At 34.0% G+C, this 20,026-nt stretch overlaps 1 protein-coding gene across 1 annotated transcript; it reads left to right on the forward strand.

Annotated features, from left to right (window-relative positions):
- Window positions 1-225: 225 nt before the first annotated feature.
- Window positions 226-5,972, forward strand: LOC137201623 (natural killer cells antigen CD94-like). The gene is made up of 6 exons (XM_067695680.1): window positions 226-394; window positions 1,731-1,823; window positions 1,971-2,033; window positions 3,476-3,627; window positions 4,402-4,505; window positions 5,319-5,972. Exons 1-6 carry the CDS (start codon window positions 364-366, stop codon window positions 5,437-5,439), a joined length of 564 nt encoding a protein of 187 aa, XP_067551781.1. The 5' UTR covers window positions 226-363; the 3' UTR covers window positions 5,440-5,972.
- Window positions 5,973-20,026: the final 14,054 nt, after the last annotated feature.

Genomic DNA, 20,026 nt, shown 5'->3' on the forward strand with positions numbered 1-20,026 from the left:
AAATATTTTAGAAAAAGGAAACTTATGTGTGGAATTTTATTATACCAAGTAAATTTACCATTAAACATGAAAAAAACTTCCTGTCACCTTCTTTTGTGATAGTCAAAGGGTGTGCATTGCACAAGTTCAGTGAGAATTTCCTGTATTGTGGTTCCAGAAACATTTTAGAAGATAGTGATTTTACTGCTTCTTGTTCATACTACACATCTGTGTCTCATCAGCAGATGATGCACGCACACTTGAATACACAAGTTTTCTTTTTTAAAAAATTTCTTCATATACAACTTTCAGGTTCCTTAGCCTACAGCTCAGCTCCGTGATCTAACCCAGTTCTTGAACAAGCAGCCATCGTGCCTTTCCTGCATGAACACTGGAACAACATTTCATATGGCAGGTATGTGCAGCCCAAGTCATAAAATGAAAAAATTAAAATAACCAGGAAAAATATCTTGTGGGTATGGCTAATTTGAGGCAACGCTGTAGGACAAAAGTATACATTTTTAGGCTCCCCATGTATCTGTACTTTCTACTTTAATTTCATTTTTCTGATTCTTCATTCTGTAACTTAGAAATGATTTTGTGAAGATTTTTCCAACAGGTTTAAAGAGTGGATTCTGACAGGGATAGCTCTAAATTCTGATTGGCATCTGAATTTACCAGGAAAAATATAAACAACATAATTCTAGCATGAAAATATATAGAGAATGTTAAACATTATCAACAAAATGTTTAAAAGTGTTTTTTTTTTAATTTACCATTTGTGTTGTGACATCCCCCAAACCACCCAGATTAACAGTTTGACACATTGAACTGTTGTGAATGACGACACCCTTTGGGAGTACTCTAATGTTAATGCAGAATCTCCTGATGCTAAATTATTTTAGGGGAAATGCCTGTGAGCAAGTAATTTTTGGTATGAGAAGACGTAATACATGTAAAAAATGGTTCCTGTAAAAAAGTGGTTTTTTACGTATCATAATTCAATGTACTGTGAAATGAACTCAGGTTCCCAAGTTATTAGCGCTACATTGGTTGGGGAACCTCTCATCACACCATGTCTTCTCTTCACAGTACAGCCTCTACAAAGCTATGAGCAGCCTGACATTTCTCAGAGTAGTGAATACACTGAGATTAGCAGAAGGACACACTCCCAAGTAGTATTAATATTATTGTAACAATGATGGAATACATGTCATTTAAATGAAAGACTCTGGGTCTAGACAAACTTTCATTTGATTTCTGACTTGGGTACTTAATAGCTCTGATTCCTTGAGAAAATAACATTATTAATGGATCCTACATTTTCTCAGCTACCTAATGGGAATCAGATTCTCTATCTTGTGATTTTTTTGTTGCTGTTACAAAACTAAGAGTTTGTTATATCAGCCCACAAGACCGAACTTGGTGCCTGTTGATCTGTTTTTACTACAGATCTCTAAACTTCTTTGTCAAATTTAAAAATAAGTGGTAAGTACAGTTTGATAAGATAGAGCTGATAAAGAGGAAAAGGTATGGCTAATCTCACTGAAGAATAAAGTACATCATATAAAATTTTTGGTATTGGGTGGAGTTCTAAATGGAATGTCTTCATTTTCCAACATTTCATTGACAAAATTATGGGGTTATTAAACCAAGGAACTTTTTGGATTCTCTCACTGGTTTCTGCTTTTAAGAACTTCAGCTCCTGTGTTTGTTCTTTAAATCTTTACCCTATCTCTCTTTCTTTATAGCTTTTCAGACCACTCGATGGAGGCTGATTTCTGGGGTCTTAGGAGTAATGTGCCTTTTGTTGGTGGCTGCTTTGCGAGTTTTGTTGGAAAATTGTAAGTTTTTCTAATCAAGACTATATAAAAAGATCAAAATTGTGATGAAACTGTCTTACAATAAAGGTTTCATTTTGCTAATGTGTAATATTTTGTTATTTCATAAATCTGTGTCTGATGAAGTAAATTTCTAATTACTTCTTACAGCATTTACTAAACAAAATGTTCAGCCGACATTCTCTCCAGGACCCTCCACAGATCTCCAGGAAGGTGGGTTCCATACTTTGGAAAACTTTAGTGCTGTTAGAGAATGAAATATTCTTGTTTTTCTCACACAGAAGCATGAAGGGATATTATGCTTAGTAATAGAAATTATAGGATAGTCTCATTTTATGGCTAACTTAGTTTATTAAATTACATTGAATGTGTGTCATTTATATATTAAGTAATAAGGAAAATATTAGCCGGAAGTGACCTATTTTTCCTATGTGACTGCTCATGTTTAAGTAACAAAAGCAAATTACAGTAAATATTGTAGCTGATCCTAAGTGCCTGCTTGTGTTTCATAACACATACTTTGATACCTCTTTACCTGTACCTCCGCTTCTTCCATAACTCAGAAAGAAGCACAGAGATTTCTCCAATTCTAAACTCTACTCAACCAGTGAACGTCAGCTCAAAGATATTTTTAAACATATCTTTTCCTAAATGATGTCTCATCATCTTCTGTGTTCATATAGCACTTCATTCATATCTTTTTTCCCTCAGCGTTTTTCCAACTTTATTGAGATATAATTGACATATGACATCGTGTAAGTTTAAAGTGTACAATGATTCACTTATTACAATATTATTGCCACCATAGCATTAACTAACACCTCCATCATGTCACACAACTATCATGTCTTTTTGTGGTGAGAATGTTTAAGAAGCTCTCTTGTAGCAACTCTCCCAAGTATATAATACAGTACTGTTAACTCTAGTTATAATGATGCACAGTAGATCCCTAAAACTTAATCATCTTCTAAATGGAAGATCGTACCTTTTGACCAACAGCTCCCCATTTCCCCCACATCCCAGCCCCTGGTAGCCCATTCAACTCTACAATCTCAGCACCACTCATTTGACAAAGATTTGAGTGCCTACCACATAATATGACTTTTATCACTGAGGATGGTAAATGTTGAAGACACTATCACTAGTAAACTGGACGGTCAGACTTCAAGCTAAGTGCTTTATTAACTTCATTTTGAAATAAAATATCCAGAATTATTTTCTGACTCAGGAAATATGCTAAAATGCTTTCCTCCTTTAAATATCTCTTTTATCTAGTTCACTTTTAATTACACAGCAGAGATCAACTTCGGGTCACTTCCTCAAAAGAGGTTCTTCTAACCGCCCCCCATCCTATACTCTGCTACACAGTATTTTAACATACTGAATTTCTTGTGTATACTTACACAAATTATCATTAAATATAATTCATAAATGACTGAAATTTGTATAATTCTGTCTCTATCTCTAGACTATAATCTTCATGAGGAAGAAGGGTCATGTCTGAGTCATTCAGATTAATATCCCCTGAACTGTGGTGTATGCAGTAAATTCTCAAAGACTAGTTGTAGAAAAACATTAAATAACAAATGAGTAAATAGCACTGAAAACAACGGAATCGCCAATGTCATCAAGTCACGTTTTGTTTTTTCTCTTAGGATCTGGCTGCTGTTCTTGCCGAGAAAAGTGGATTGGCTACCAATGCAGCTGTTACTTCATTTCTAGTGAATTAAAAACATGGAAAGACAGTAGAAATTTTTGTGTTTCTCAGAATTCCAGTCTACTTCAGATACAAAACAGAAATGAACTGGCATGTATTTAATTCTGATTTTTCTACAATTTTTTTGACCTAGGAAAATATTATCTAAGTAAGCTGAATACTTTGATTCAAGTCTTTAATCAGATAGTAAATAGGCAGTTATATTTGAACTAATTTCCTACACTTTGAAACAGTCAAACAATCTACACAAAATTTCTCAAAGATTTACATTATAGGAATGTGACAGATAAAGTACAAGAAACTTTTTAGAGAGAATTCAAAGAATAAATAATAGATCATTATTTTTATTCAAAGGACTTTGAATTTTTAGTTCATTAATTGAATTTATAATTTGTTTTGTAATTATATAGCTTTTGTTATCACTCTTGGAATGAATATGAAGAATATTATAAAACAATTACCCAACTCTTAAGAAAAAGTGAAAATTTTCTCTAGCTCCATGCAGAACCTGTGCTAAGATTTATCCCTCAAGATACTGTTGGTTTGGGATCAAATTTGATTGCTGATCCCCTGTGAAGGAAGTGTTCCATGAAAGCTCTAATTCCCTTTATGACGTTTTTCATTCTTTCAAGAAGTGAGATTTTGTGGTACGTTTTCCTCCATAAATGAATGGGCCTGATGAATGAGAACTATGAGGCATGTGACTTGACTATACCTCCTAAATTAAAAGTTAAAAATGATTTTAGTTTGTATAATTGAAAAACTGAATCTGACTTTCTTAAAAGTCACTGACTTTCTTAAAAGTACCTGATCCCTAGAATAGATTCAAAATAGATTAATATGTTGGTCTTTGTTTCCAAACAGCATTTTATGAAATTCATTTCCTATTATTACTGGATTGGACTCTCTTACAGTGAAGAACATCATGCCTGGTTGTGGGAGGATAATTCTACTGTCTCCCAAGATCTGTAAGTTTCTGGCACTCAAAACCTTTTTCTGTTCTTTTTGAGTTTATCCTTAGATCTGATCAGAGAACGTAACATCCAGGAACACTGTAGGTAAGATATCCTGTTTAGGACGTGAGAATACAGAAAAGAGAATTGATACAACAGAATAACAATTTTAGTCCCAACCACAACACCCAAGTGTATGCTCAAGTGAGATGAAGTTAGTGTACTTGTGACTCTAAAAGAGCTTTTGATATATGCTTTTATTTCCTGCCTTGGTACAAGCACTTGGATATGTATGTACATATACAGATTCTCACATACACAAAAGCCATCCAGAGAAAAGAGTATATCCACTATTTTCCTTATTCTGGTGGAGCCCAATATTCTCAGCATCATCCCATATTTCAAACATTCTGGGCTTATTTTCTGTGTATTTGTAATCTTCAAATCTCATTTTCATTCATAAACATGGGATTTACAGTATCATACAATGACAGGTTTTATGCTCTGATTTTTTCCCTAGACTAGATTAGCAGATGCATCTTAGAAGTAAAGTATATAACATACCAAAACCATTAAAAACAACAGCAAAAACAAAAAAATCCCCAACTTCATTGCTATTGATTATTGATGCAATAGCTGAGTTTTTGTAACATTGTACTCTGAAATTGTGAAAACTGACTTGAATGAAAAAAGATAATGTCTCAATGTGGTAATATCTCATTAAAATGCTTTTAAAATGTCTGTAGTTCTATCATTTAACAAAAACATCATCCTTGAACATTCTCATTTCCTTTTCCCAATATATTAAAACATTATTCTTCATTACAGATTTCCATCCTTTCACCCTCTAAATCCAAAGAACTGCATAATATATGACCCAAGCGGAGGAGTTTTGGATAGAGACTGTGGGAGTCAATATCGTTATGTCTGTAAGCAACAGCTTATTTAGATGTCTCTTGGGGCAGAAGGGGTGTGCAATGAAGATTCAGTATACTTAGAATGGTAACATATATTACTAACTACCTACTTCTGGGATCTGTAAAATGTTTCAAATTGTGTCTTATCAATCATAATTTTCATGTATTTGAAAATGTGTTTAAATTTTTTATCAAGATATAATTGACATATTACATTAGCTTCAAGTATACAACATAACAATAACTAGACACTAGGTCTAATTAACATCCATCATCATATATAGTTATAATTTTTAAATTTTGCCATGTGTCTTAAAATGGATGAAAGGTGTGCCTACACCTAAAATTATAGTCCAGACAAGTAATTTCATGAATATTAATGTATATGGTAAAGAGTGAATTTAATAGTTTATGCATATATTCTTGGAAACTCTCTGCAGAAATTTAAATAAAACTTAATTCATGCCAAATAATATATATCACATCGTATCAGTCCTTTGTGTGGCGTACTGAGTTGAGAAGTCCCATCCTCATCTCTCTTTTTCCGGAAGTAAAAATAATTTTAGTGTTCCTTTTCAGTTCTTTCTGGATTTCTATACATCTATATGTTCTAATTTAGAGCTGGAAGTGCCATATAATAGTTTCTTCATATGTGTCACCTGGCCTCAAAGGGGAACACATTTGTGTGTCTTCTCTTGATGCTACAGAGTTCTGCAGAACAGTTGGAAGTCTCTGGCCAAATATATGGTCTCACGTGATTGCTTTCATATTTTGCAAGAGGCAAGGGCATCTAAGCCCTGATCATATAAATTTATAATACTTATTTCTTTACTCCACCTATCTTTCTTGCCTATGCTTATCCATCAGTAAAAAAAAAGCCATTCTTACATGTACATTGAAGATTTTAATCTCTAGCCAGTCCCCAAAGCCTTTTCCTAAAAGTATGTACCAAAAACTAAATACTGTAAGATGTTACAGAAAAACCCAAATGAACTTTTGGGCCAACCCAATAATTACCCTTTTTTGGGGGGGGGGTGGAGGAGGGGCTAGCTCATTTTATTGAAGGATTTCTAAATAGGTAAAAGAAAGGGTGGGAACACAATGAGTTCTGATGCCCGTCTGACCTGGAAGAGATTTTCCCAACCTCACAGATATCAAAAGCCAATTCCCTTTTTGTAATTGTTGCATCTACATCTTAAAAATTGTGTATTGACATCTATATTTGCTCTCTAGTTTTATATTTTAATTAAATAATAATAATTAAGAACCCAAAGTTGATTTTTAAAATACAAAGAGTCAGGAAGAGGAAAGAGCCTCTTATGTTTTATTTCTCAAAATATAAATATAATAGTACTACAGCTTGAACTCTTCACATTCTTGTATGCAGGTTGACTTAGGAAAAATGCACTTAAGTTATACTATGCAAAATTCAGGATAGACTATAACATCTTTCAAATGTTTAACTTGGACTAAGTGAACATGCATTGCACTTTCTAGATATTTGAAATGTTTTGCCTGTGCTGTCCATGTGATTTTCATAATAATATAGTTTAATTGAATTTAAAAAGAACATTATAGGCAACCTTAGAATGAAAATAAATACTTTTCTGTTCCAACTGTCCCATCAATCTGTCCTCTTCCCACAAAAATTTCCTCTGAGTTTTTTGTGTGTTTCTTTGTTTTTTCCTACCTGGAGTAGTTTTCTCTGTAATGAACCAAGGATAGTCTATTTTCATAATTTTTGTCCAGGATGAATCTCAACTGTATTTATTTAGCCACATTAAAGTATAGGTTCAAATTGTTACTTTCATATCATTACACTATGAAGTGTCCAGAGTTCAATCAGCCTTTTTTTTTTTTTCCTGAGAACTCATGAACATTTATTACAATGCTGCAAGAACAATGAGGGAACGGAAGGTGTTAAATATGACAGATGATGTCTAATTTCAGAGAGTAATCTATGTCAAAATTGTCTCCATGGAGGGAAGAAAATTCCTGTTGCCACCCAATTATAGCTCAGATGTTTTTTTAAGCTCCCATATCTTTTCAGGGCATTGTGATGGAAAGTGCTGATTTGAATGAAGAGTACTGGTCACCCATGGCAGTGGCCTGCTCACATCTGGCCCCATCATACTAATCACAGTCAATCTAGGAGCATCTGACCCATTTCATTTTTATTATTTTTTCTGCCACTCTTACCTGCATTCTATTTTCCTTCATCCTGAAAATATCTTTGTAGTCCTTGGGATGGGAACAACATTTTTTTTTTTTTTTTTTTTTGCGGTACGCGGACCTCTCACTGTTGTGGCCTCTCCCGTTGCAGAGCACAGGCTCCGGACGCGCAGGCTCAGCGGCCATGGCTCACGGGCCCAGCTGCTCCGCGGCATGTGGGATATTCCCGGAGCAGGGCACGAACCCGTGTCCCCTGCCTCGGCAGGCGGACTCTCAACCACTGTGCCACCAGGAAAGCCCTAAAATAAGTTAATTCTTAATGTGTAATGAAATATAACATTAAAATAAAGACACTATCATGAAAAAGACAGGGATCTAGGGCATTAGACATGTGTTTAATTCACAGAGCCACGTTTACTAAGTTAATAATTTCACAAATTGCAAGAAGAAGAAAAGAAACAAAGAAAGAAACGGAGAAAGACAGAAAAAAAGGGGGAGAGGGAGGGAGGGAGGAAGACAAAGAATATTAACAAAACCTGGTGTGGGTATTTTAAAAAGTAAAAGAAAATGAAATGCATCTTGTATCAATAATGTAAATCATGTAGTAAAGTTCTTTATAGTGAAGGACTTACACAGAATAAAATAGTAGGTTCTAAAATTTTAGGAAAAAGACAAGTAAAGTATCTCGCCTCTGAACAACACGAGTGAAAAATAGTTTTTTTTTCTTTTTGAAATAATCACTACTGAATATGTAAGAGCCTTTTATAAATGAAATGTGAATATGAATTACCTTTTGCACCTAAAATTAAACTAAAACTTTTTTTAGTTTATACATACAATATGTAATTTAATTTAAACTTCATTATTAAGTATGTGGAAAATGTGGGTATTATTTTATTTCTTATTTATGTATTATTTAGGTAAATATTTATTATTATTTTATGGGTGAAGAAATTAAATCTTAGAGGTGGCCAAAATCATACTGCTTATTCAGTATAAACCTATCAGCTATGAGTAATTTATAATATTTTTAGTTCAAAAAGCACTTTTAAATTTATGTCACTTGAGTTGAATATCATAGAAATCCACTAAGGTAAATATGGCATGTCTTATACCTCTATTTAATAGAAAAGGAAACATAAGTCCATAGAGGCTGTTATTGTCCCAGATCTCAAAGCTAGAGACTGGTAAAATTTTGATTAAAACCCAGTTCTAACTCCAAATACTAAGGCTGTTATCTCAAATTGTGAGATACATTCCTTTAGGTAGTTATTGAAATGAAGGAGGAAAAAACCTTTCAAGTTTTTGAAGCCAGGATTTAAAATATAACATGACCATAATATAAAATGAACATAAGTGAATCATAGTAAATTACTTTTCTATGACTTATATGCTTGTATCAAATTCTGGGTATCTTAAAATTGTACAGAAAGACCAAACTACATTTATGTGGAAAGTACGTACCCACGCTGTGATGGGCCCACGGATCTCGGACCAACCCCATCATAGAATTATGACTGCCCATCTATCCCACAGATGAATCCAAATGCTTCATTTTTTACAAAGGATTACTGAATAAAATAAAAATGTGAATTTTTTTCCTGTTTCCTCTCCTTGGGGTGAGTTGATATATTTAGATTAGAAAAGTGAGAATACAGAAAAATTTCACCCATGCAGACATGAAAAAGGAAAGAATGGAAATGAGAATTCATATAGAGCCAGGTAAAATTACTTTTAAATTTTCTCTTGCTATAAAATAAAAAACAAAATGTTAAAAAATGTAATAGCTGTTTTTAGTTCACCTACACTAAGATACTTAAAGATGTTTTTCATCACTGATAGTGAATGATAACACACACAGTTTTTGTTTTTTTTTTTTTTTTTTTTTTGCGGTACACGGGCCTCTCACTGTTGCGGCCTCTCCCCGTTGCGGAGCACAGGCTCAACGGCCATGGCTCACGGGCCCAGCCACTCCGCGGCATGTGGGATCCTCCTGGACCGGGGCACAAACCCGTGTCCTCTGCATCGGCAGGCAGACTCTCAACCACTGCGCCACCAGGGAAGCCCCACACACAGTTTTTTATTTATAGTCGTCTTATTTTATTTGGTGGTAACTTTATTGGTGGTAATTGCTTTCTTTGCAAGGTAAGTCTGGGTAGGATATATGAATTTTTGTTGAATGAGTTTTTCTAGTATACTTTAATTAAAGTTCTGTCCACATCGTTGTCATCATTTACAAGTTATCGTTGTCATCATTAACAAAACTAATCTCACATTTGTTAATATAGTAACATCTTAACATTGCCTAGCAGAGCTCTCAGGAAAAAATAAAAGGTGTTTAATAAATGTGCATAGTGCTTAGATTTTTAAAAATATAAACTGTTCTACATTTGATCATGATAGTTGGAAACAATGAAAATAATTTGTTTCATTTTGAAAGTAAGGTTGTGTGTCACATCTTATAGTAATATCATAACTTCTGATTCTTCAATAAGTATATCCTACTTACCTATCATTAAATAAAGTGGAGCAGAATATACCTCAGAAGTAACAAGTATTCATTGCCTTCAGTAAGTCAATTCAAACACTTAAGAAACAATTAGAATTACCTTATAGCGCATATATTTTTAGAAATTTTCTTGAGGTTAAAACCTCAAGAGTTTCTTATTTATTAAACAATAGTTGTTAGAAACACACACACAAACACACACAGACACACACCTGATTAGAGAAGGAAGGTCCTGATTCTTGTGGATAAGAGCCTCCTGAAAAAATTAGACATGTCCTGAGTTCCTGATTTAGATTTGATACTAGCAATATCCAGTCAATTCTGATCCCTGAGAAGGATATGACAAGTGTTATTCTAATCTCATCTTTCTGTTGAAAAAGCATAGCACAAACCACAGTGCTTCCACCTCTCACGAGGTGGAAAATTCCCTTTTTGGTGGAATAAATGTTAGGTCCTAACATCACTTTAGGACTTAAAAATGGTGAATTCAGTGATAAGAAGTCACCAGAGTTTTAAGAAACAAATGGTGGGATCACATAATCTCTTTCTGAATTTTTTTCAAAAGTGAAAAATTTGTAATAAAATATGGTTATAAGTACTTTGTGGAAAAAATAGAGAAAAAATTAAACTTCTTAATCATTTTGTGCATAGGCTTTTATAAGTTTGAGTGGAATTAAGTATGCTGTATCATATAAGCTGAAACAACAGAGAGATAGCTTTCATATATATACTACATAGGTACATACCTACATGTACATGCATACATATGTATATATGCATATGTGTGTATTTATATGACCTTTTAATAATGAAAATATAAGTGTATACAAGATAAAAATTCCATGATGAATCATCATATGCCTAATTTAAATAATTATCAACTTGTGACCAATATTATTTCAGTTATGATGTATGTGAGTCTCTCAGATCTACCTCTGCTCCTAAATAGGGCTCTTTCCTCCTTCTTCCTTGTGTACACCACTCATTATATTACTCTCTCTTTACTGCTCAGAACAATAGCTCCAAATCCCTTACCAGAATAGTAACATAATCAACTAATGTCTTAATGCTCTCATTTTTAGCTATTTATAATTTTTGTTATATTAAGAAATGATGACAGCCAAAAGGAGTTTAAATAGACTGAATGACTAAAAGTAGCATGGTATCCTGGATGGCATAATGGAAGAGAAAATGGATATTAGGTAAAAACTAAAGAAATACAAGTAAAGTATGTTCATTAATAATAATATATCAGTTCATTCATTGTGAAAAATGCACCATGCTAATGTAAGCTGTTAATAATAAGAGAAACTGGACACTGGGTGTATGGGAACACTCTGTACTACTTTTGCACTTTTTCTGTAAATTTAAGACTATTCTAAGATAAAAAGTTTATTTAAAAATAAGTATTGGTGCTTCTTTATAATGTTATATTCTACAGAATAGTAACAATCATTATCTTTATTATTATTATAAATTAGATGGGGCAATTTGAAAAAGAAAACCAAAAAACGACTCTAAAGGGAAACAGCTTAAGAAGGAGTCATTCATATGAACTTTCACTGAACATGCGCTTCTGAAAACAGAACTTCAACCAGTAAATCCACAACCTATTCAGTCAATAAGAGAATTATCAAGCAATAATTTTTAGTCAATAGAACAATTACATAGACACTGTAACTATTTACTATGTACAATATGTGTGAGATAATTTAACATAGGTAAAAGTCAATTCTGCAAAGTTTGATAAAGCTATAATAATTTTTATGAAATCAATACATTATTTAAAATCTTCCTATAGGGATAACACAAAAGCCAAATTTTTTTTTTTTTTTTTTTTTTTTTTTTTGCGGTACGCGGGCCCCTCACTGCCGTGGCCTCACCCGTTGCGGAGCACAGGCTCTGGCCGCGCACGCTCACGGACCCAGCCGCTCCGCGGCACGTGCGATCCTCCCGGACCGGGGCACGAACCCGCGTCCCCTGCATCGGCAGGCGGACTCTCAACCACCGCGCCACCAGGGAAACCCAAGCCAAATATTTTTACTGGAGAGAAATAATAAACTTTCAAGGAAGAAATAATTAAAACATAAAAACTTTCCTAAACTATAGGGGAGAAAGGAATTGTTGCTATTTTTTTTCACTACGACTAGAGTTGTGTTGATGTCCAAATTAGATGAGAATGTGTTAACAGGAAAAGGAAAAGTCAATCTTACTGTGAAAATTGTCACAAAATCCTAAAACAGTACCAAACCAAATCAAACAGTACATAAAACTGTCTAGTCTATAGATGACCAAATTGAGTTTATTTCAGCCTTGTAATAATAATTTTATTTTGGAAGAAAAATTGTTAAATGAAATTTGCTCCAAACAGTAGATTAAAGAAATAAAAGATGAATATACCCAGATGGAATGCATATTTATTATAATTCAACAGCTTTTCATGATAAAAACAATCTTTAGCATGTATATCAGAATCTGTATAAACATCATTCTTAACCTTGAGGTATTAGTAGCTTTTTAGAAAATCATTAAGACAAAATGATAATAATACCACTTCTTTTCAATATCATTGAGGAGATTCTCCAGCACATTTAAGACCACCATAGGAAATTAAAAAGAAACGGACTTAAAAAATTTTTTTTCTGATGATATATTTATCCACATAGAACATAAAAATATAATTTAATGACCAGTTAATAGAAATAATATTAGTATAACTGAATGTAACATTAATTTGCAAATACTATTAAAGTTCAATAATAAACAGAAATAATTAATTAACTTAACAACCACAACAGAAACACTGTAAGGTACTTATGAGTAAATCTAACAGGAATAGACAAGATCTATATTGAACTTATTGTATAATTTTATAGAAATATTTTCAAAAACAACTAAATTTTGATAGGACCACTGAATCTAATAACGATGTCAATTAATCCTAAAATATTTTAGAGATTCAATTTAATTCCAATTAATATCCCAGGTTATCCTATGTTCATTAATGCAAAATCCAAGAGTAGACGTATCACTATTGAAGAAGAAAAAATGGTGAGGGACTTGTCCTACTAATTTTTAAGACCTTTGCTAAAGCTATGTCCATTACAACAAAGTGACATGAGAACGTAGACAAATCCGATAAATTGAAAGGGAAAAGATACAGACAATGAAAAGCCATGTGAATAGATGAAAAAACAGATGAGGTAGCATTGCAGATAAAGTAGGAAATGAGATACTATTAAATAATTACTGCTGTGAAATTTTTTATGCCAATATAAAAACACACACTTGAATCTCTACTGTATATACATCATATGCAGAACAATTAGGAACTTAAATCACAACCCTGGTGTGCATTAAAAAAATAATATATGAGAGTTGATATCAATTTATAAGATTGATTCAGTATATATTTTATTTATTTTCATTTATTCAAAACATTGAGATAAAGTATAAAGTAAGATAACAAAACATCATAAAATTTTAAGGAAAAGTAAGATATCAAAGTCAAAATTCTTCAAAATATACTAAGGAAATAAGGAAAGCAAATTTGTTGATATGTTTCAACTTGGACAATAAACAATTTTATTCAACATAGGTTTTTTAGTGACAACTATTTGCTGGGTGCTTTTCTAAGCCTTGAAAATGTGAAACAATCTAGGCAAAATTTCTTGCCATCATGGAGTTTACATTTTAGTGTAGGTGATAGAAAAATGGACAAGAAAGTGTGAAACAAGTTCAAGAATAAACAAGATAAGTGAATATGAAACAAGTTGAAGGAAAAAAGAATAATGTTATCTTCTGACAGTCGTTGAGCAAAATTCTTTTCAGCTAATCCACATTTTCCATTGACTATTTTAGAGTAAAATTAGATCTCTATATATGAAATGTAGGCTGACATTTACAACCACATTTTAAAAAAATATTTGGTTTATAAAAGGAAATGAATGTGGGCTTTTTATGGGGAAATCTAAATCACACTTAGTTGAAGAGCTATTTTTTATGTTAGTGGTTTTTTTTGTTTGTTTGTTTGTTTGTTTTTTTTGCGGTACGCGGGCCTCTCACTGTTGTGGCCTCTCCCGTTGCGAAGCACAGGCTCCAGACGCGCAGGCTCAGCGGCCATGGCTCACGGGCCCAGCTGCTCTGCGGCATGTGGGATCTTCCCGGACTGGGGGACGAACCCGTGTCCCCTACATCGGCAGGCGGACTCCCAACCACTGCGCCACCAGGGAAGCCCTAGTGGCTTTATATTTAACTGATATTATGTGTCTCTTAAATAAAAGACCAAGAAAAAGAGATAGCAATAGGGAAGAAACAGAACATCTGAATATTCTACTATTTCATTTAGTTCAAATAAGAACTTAGAGTCCTGTGGGAAAGTCACAAAACATACCTACAGGTACAGTTTCTGGAAATAGATACAGCTGAGCACGGAGAGCTATGGTGTCATATGAAAAGCCCTGCTACATCAATTGATGGAGTGAGGAAATGATTCTTTTTCTTTGAAGTGGGGGGGGGGGGCAAAGTGTTTTTAATAAATTAATTGAGGCGTGATTGGCATATAACATTATATTAGGTTTAAATATATGACATAATGATTCGATATTTGTATATACTGAAAAATGATCACCACAACATCTAGTTAACATCCTTCTTTAAGGATTCTTAAAGAGATATATTCTGCGTTAGGATGGTGAGTTAAAAAACTTAAAAGGCAGGGGAGAGGTTACAAAAACTTACTTGTATAAAGAGACAATATAGGGCTTCCCTGGTGGCACAGTGGTTGAGAGTCCGCCTGCCGATGCAGGGGACACGGGTTCGTGCCCCGGTCCGGGAAGATCCCACATGCCGCGGAGCGGCTGGGCCCGTGAGCCATGGCTGCTGAGCCTGCGCGTCCGGAGCCTGTGCTCCACAACGGGAGAGGCCACAGCAGTGAGAGGCCCGCGTACCGCAAAAAAAAAAAAAAAAAGAGAGACAATATGTACAAAGAAATTCCAAAATCTTTCTCAATGCTAAGCATATATTCACCTTGCATCTGTCATCATGGAACATTTATTGAGGATGTGCTGAAGAGTAGTGATGTTTCAGTGACATGTGAAATTGCAGAAAGACATGACATTGCCTTCAGAAAACATACCTTCTAATAAATGGAATAAAACCAACAAAATGAATTTATGCAGAAAGAGTAATTTGAGTACAAAAGTACATGTATAGGTTGCATAAGGACATATTTATCTGACCTTTTAAAACTACTGGATCTAGAAATTTACAATGCTTTGCAAACAGCCTGGGTTCAAGTCATCTAACTGCCACCACTTCCACAAACTATGCAGAAACTAAATTCGTTAAGTGAGAAAAACCACCACGGCCTAATCCACAGGCCTTCTTGGCCAGTAAATAACAGTCTGGTTAACATGACTGAGCCTGTATTAAGCTCTTCCTGTGTACCATAAGGGGAGAAGGTAGTGAGGCACAATGCAATTTTGTGGTGAGAAACAGTCCTCTGGGCAGGATACTGACTTCAAGCTGTGACTCTAAAAGTAGATGTGGTCAGGGATGTTTACTGGACAGTTGCCTAGAAACACAAGCATATGATATATGGCCATGACCAAGGGAAACTTTTGTAGTCTTGACTTTTCTGTAAATGTGTTTGGATTAATAAGAGACATGACAAAAAGATTCTAAAATTCACATGAGCAATGAAGTGAATAAATGGGACAGGGAGAAACAGAGCTGAGTCTGGATATGCATGGGCATATTGAAGCAGAATTGAAATGCTGAGTGATAAAAAAGTGAAAAATCTGCAAACACACTTGAAAAAATATTTATTCAGAACCTAAATATTTATTCAGAACACTTAGTGGGTATTACGTACTGTGCAAGGAACGTATGCTGCCAACTAGTACATTGTAGTAGAATGAACACAAGGCAGGTAATTCATAAATCTTGAACTTCAGCAGAGAGGGAAAGAGAAGAGATCACCATCTTGGCAACTAACTGATACTGCTTGACACAGTTGCCTGAGCTTGTAATGGATAAATAATTTCTTGGCCCCATCTCGGTTGAAACCTTCTGTAATTCTAAAAATAAACAATTCTACTGAGATGTCATTTCTTTCACAAAGAAATATTTTCATTATATTCACTTAGGCCATGCTAGAAAACTTCATTGTTTGTTTAATATCCATCTATATGATATAATGAAACTGAAAACTTTCCTCCTCCTGTGGTATTAACTTAGAATTTGAGAATAAACAGCATGTAAATAGTAACTCTTTTCAAAATTGCTCTCAAGTGAATCACATGCGTGACTTACAAATTAGAGGACTTCAAATTTCTATTAGCATCCTAGTTATTTTTGTTTGATTGCTTGTTTATTTGCCATTTGACCTTACACTTCCTGCCACAGCAGTAATCTCCACATTCATGGAAAAAAAGAAAGATGCTATTTACAACTTCTGCATCTTGCATCCAAGTGGATTTTGTGTTTACTTCAGTACTTTAAATATCAAAGAATAGTAGAATTGTGTAAATATCATGAAATTTGGACAGTACTTATCCCAGGTGCCCAAGGACACAGAGTTAGGAATAAGACAGCACTTTTCCCAAAGAAAAAGGCTCATTAGTTGAAGATCTAGGTAGAACCAAGGTCTCCCAAGTCACAACTTTTTTTTTAAATGCACCTAACAGCAGTTGGTCAAATTCTAATTGATGTATTGCTTCTTCATTTGTTCCCAGTAGATTCATTTGTGTACACAAGAATAAAAATGCATTCAATTTAAGCTCTACAGTTCTCACATTATCCTCTTGGAGAGTTTGAAAATAACTACTAAAAGCTTACAATGTTCCTTCTGTGGTGTTAGCCCATCTCCTGGAGCCTTTTTAAACTGCATTAATTTTTTTCTCCATTATTTTACACAGAATTAACAACATCAAAGCACAACAGAATATATAAATAAACATACAAATAGGAAACTGCTGTATTTTCATGAAGGCTGTTTCTTGTTTCTTGTTTGAGCTAGTATCTGTTAAGGATTTCTGTGTGTCAAGCATATTGTTTGGCAATGGATATACATAGTTTAATAAAGTATATAGCACAATCCCTATCATCGAATTGTCCACAATCTATTAAAGGCATAGACATAAGCATATGGTTTTAAATTAATATGTAATTTGCAATGGTAGACACAATTACTGGGTAGTAGAGAAGCTAGGATTATACATAACAATTTTGCAATGGATGACCAGTATCGACTATGAGGAAATGGTGTTAGGGAAGATGTCCTTGATTAGGTGATTTAGAGGGAGTGTTTTTTAAAACAATATGTTAGATATCAAGTGGAACGGGGTTAACACATACCAAGAATTGAAGATGGAAATGACAAAGACTCAGAAGAAAGAGACAGTAAAATGAATAAAGAGAGCTATACACACTCCAGTACTGTTGGTTTATTAGGTGGGGTTATGAATATCTGGAGATGGATGGAACCTGGAACAGTCTGGAAGGACAAGGAGTGGGTGTGTGTGAGTGAGAAGAAAGATTCATAATCTAAGCTTGAATAGCACCATACAGTCAGTAAAAGCCCTTTGAGGAGTTTTAAGAAAGGATTGACAAGGTCAGGTTTCCACACTGTGGGCAGACAATTTGACCTGTTCAGAGGACAACAGATTTGATACAGATGGGGATAAAGAACAAATAAGAAAAATAGTTAGGGACAGTAGAAGTAAATAGTGTTTTTATCCAAAACTGTGATGTTAGGAATTGTGAAGACGACAATAATTGGGAGGTTACTGACATAGTTGATGACATTAGATCTGACAGTAGGTGAAGACAAGGGTGGGGACAGGGGGCTTCCCTGGTGGCACCGTGGTTGAGAGTCTGCCTGCCGATGCAGGGGACACGGGTTCGTGCCCAGGTCCGGGAAGATCCCACATGCTGCGGAGCGGCTGGGCCCGTGGGCCATGGCCGCTGAGCCTGTGCGTCCGGAGCCTGTGTGTCCAGAGCCTGTGCTCCACAACTGGAGAGGCCACGGCAGTGAGAGGCCCGTGTCCCGAAAAAAAAAAAAGAGTGGGGAGAGGGAAAGGATAAGAAAGATGCATACGTTTTTATTTTTTACTGAATGAAATAATGATGGTACCATTAACATAGAGGATACTAGAGGAAGCAGTTTAAGGAAGGGGATGATGACCTAATATATAGACATAATAAGGTATAAAGCCAGCTGGGATTTTTAACCCATTTCTATTTTAAAGTACAAATGGACCTCATGGGCCTTAGTTTTATGATTCAAAACACGAAGTTTTACTTTCTAAATATCTTTAATGTTAGACAGTTTGTTTAAAAAATACTCTGTGGTTTACAGAATTTTCTCTTAATAAGAAATGTCAAGAAGACAAGTTAAAAAAGAAATTTTCAAACGTGATGTGTTCTCAAGGTTAATAGGAATAATCACTATTACACTAAAACAGGGTTTGAGTGGTGGTTCCCGATGTGATTACAAACCAGAAAGCCAAATATTTCCTTGTAATTAGATGTTGTTTTAGATTATTAAAGACATATATGCTTGTATCTTTAAGAGCAATGACTCACATTTTCAGTCTCAGCAGAGTGATGCAGTCAAAAGAATGAAAACCATCTAAAAAGTACTTGCAAAAATGTGTACCTCATTTCTGTTTTTTTAATACTCAGAAGTGGTCAAGCACTAGGTCCATATCAACTTTTCTTCTCTCTTGACCTATTCTTCATCTTCTTTCTCTCTCTTTAGACTCATTGTTCTTTTTATTGTTCCTCACCAACACCGTTTATTTCTTTGGCCTTTCTGCTCCGACAGATATGAATTTTATTTGCCCAGATAAGTTCATTATTTCGTTTAACTTCTGTCAAATGTTATCTTCTAGAGTTTCTTTTCCTGAACACACTATTAATATGTTTTATTTCTTAATGTAACTTATTTTTACTTGTATCATTTATTCTAACCTGTTTATTTTGCTTTTTATATTTCTTCCTCACCAGAATATAAAATATGAAAGGACAGGAAGTTTGTCTCCTTCACTGATGTATCTTTAGCACATAAAATAATGTATGGTACATAATAAGTGCTCATCAAACATTAGTTATGAGTTTTATATATTTTCCATTATTTATTTGACATAATTGTTATGTTACGTAGATAAATATTTCTAGTCTTTTATTTATTGATTAGGGGGTGTACTGGGTTGCCTACAAAGTCTTCTGTTGCTCTAAGTTTATATAAATATTCTGAAACATTTCTAAATTGCCTTATTGATAATAATTTTTGCTTAAAGAATAATATGACAAACACTAATGTACCCACTATCAAGCTTAGGAAATATATTATGAATAGATGTAAAATTTTTATCTGCTCATTCATAATTTAATTCCCTCTTTTCCCTTTAGAGGATCCCTATTACCTATTTATTTATATCTAATACATACGGCTATGTCTTGCATGTATTTTTAAAAAGGACATAAACAATGTATAATGTGTATTTTTAGAATTATTTATATTGGCTCAAATTTGTATTTTTGACCTCCCTTAATATTGATATACTCAATATTGTGCTATTTTATTCACTTTCTTCATAAAATATAGTCTATTCTATGAATATAGGACAATATTTTCACCTATTTTCTTTTCTAAGGATATTCAGATTCTTCCTGTTTTTCATTTTTATTATCACTCAAAATTCTGTCTTGAATGTTCTTCAATATCTTTCCTTAACCATATTTACAGGAGTGTTTCTTCTAGACTATGTACTTACCAGTTTTGGGGTACTAGTATAAGTATATTCAAAACTTCACAAATATTGACAAATTGCTTTTCAAAACTTGTTATTACTTTCACCCCAAGCAGAAGTACATGAGAACTTCCATTTTTTTACACCATATCCATGATTTGGAATCTACAATCTTTTCAT

Source organism: Pseudorca crassidens, chromosome 11 (assembly GCF_039906515.1).
Source record: "Pseudorca crassidens isolate mPseCra1 chromosome 11, mPseCra1.hap1, whole genome shotgun sequence".
Lineage (NCBI taxonomy): Eukaryota > Metazoa > Chordata > Mammalia > Artiodactyla > Delphinidae > Pseudorca > Pseudorca crassidens.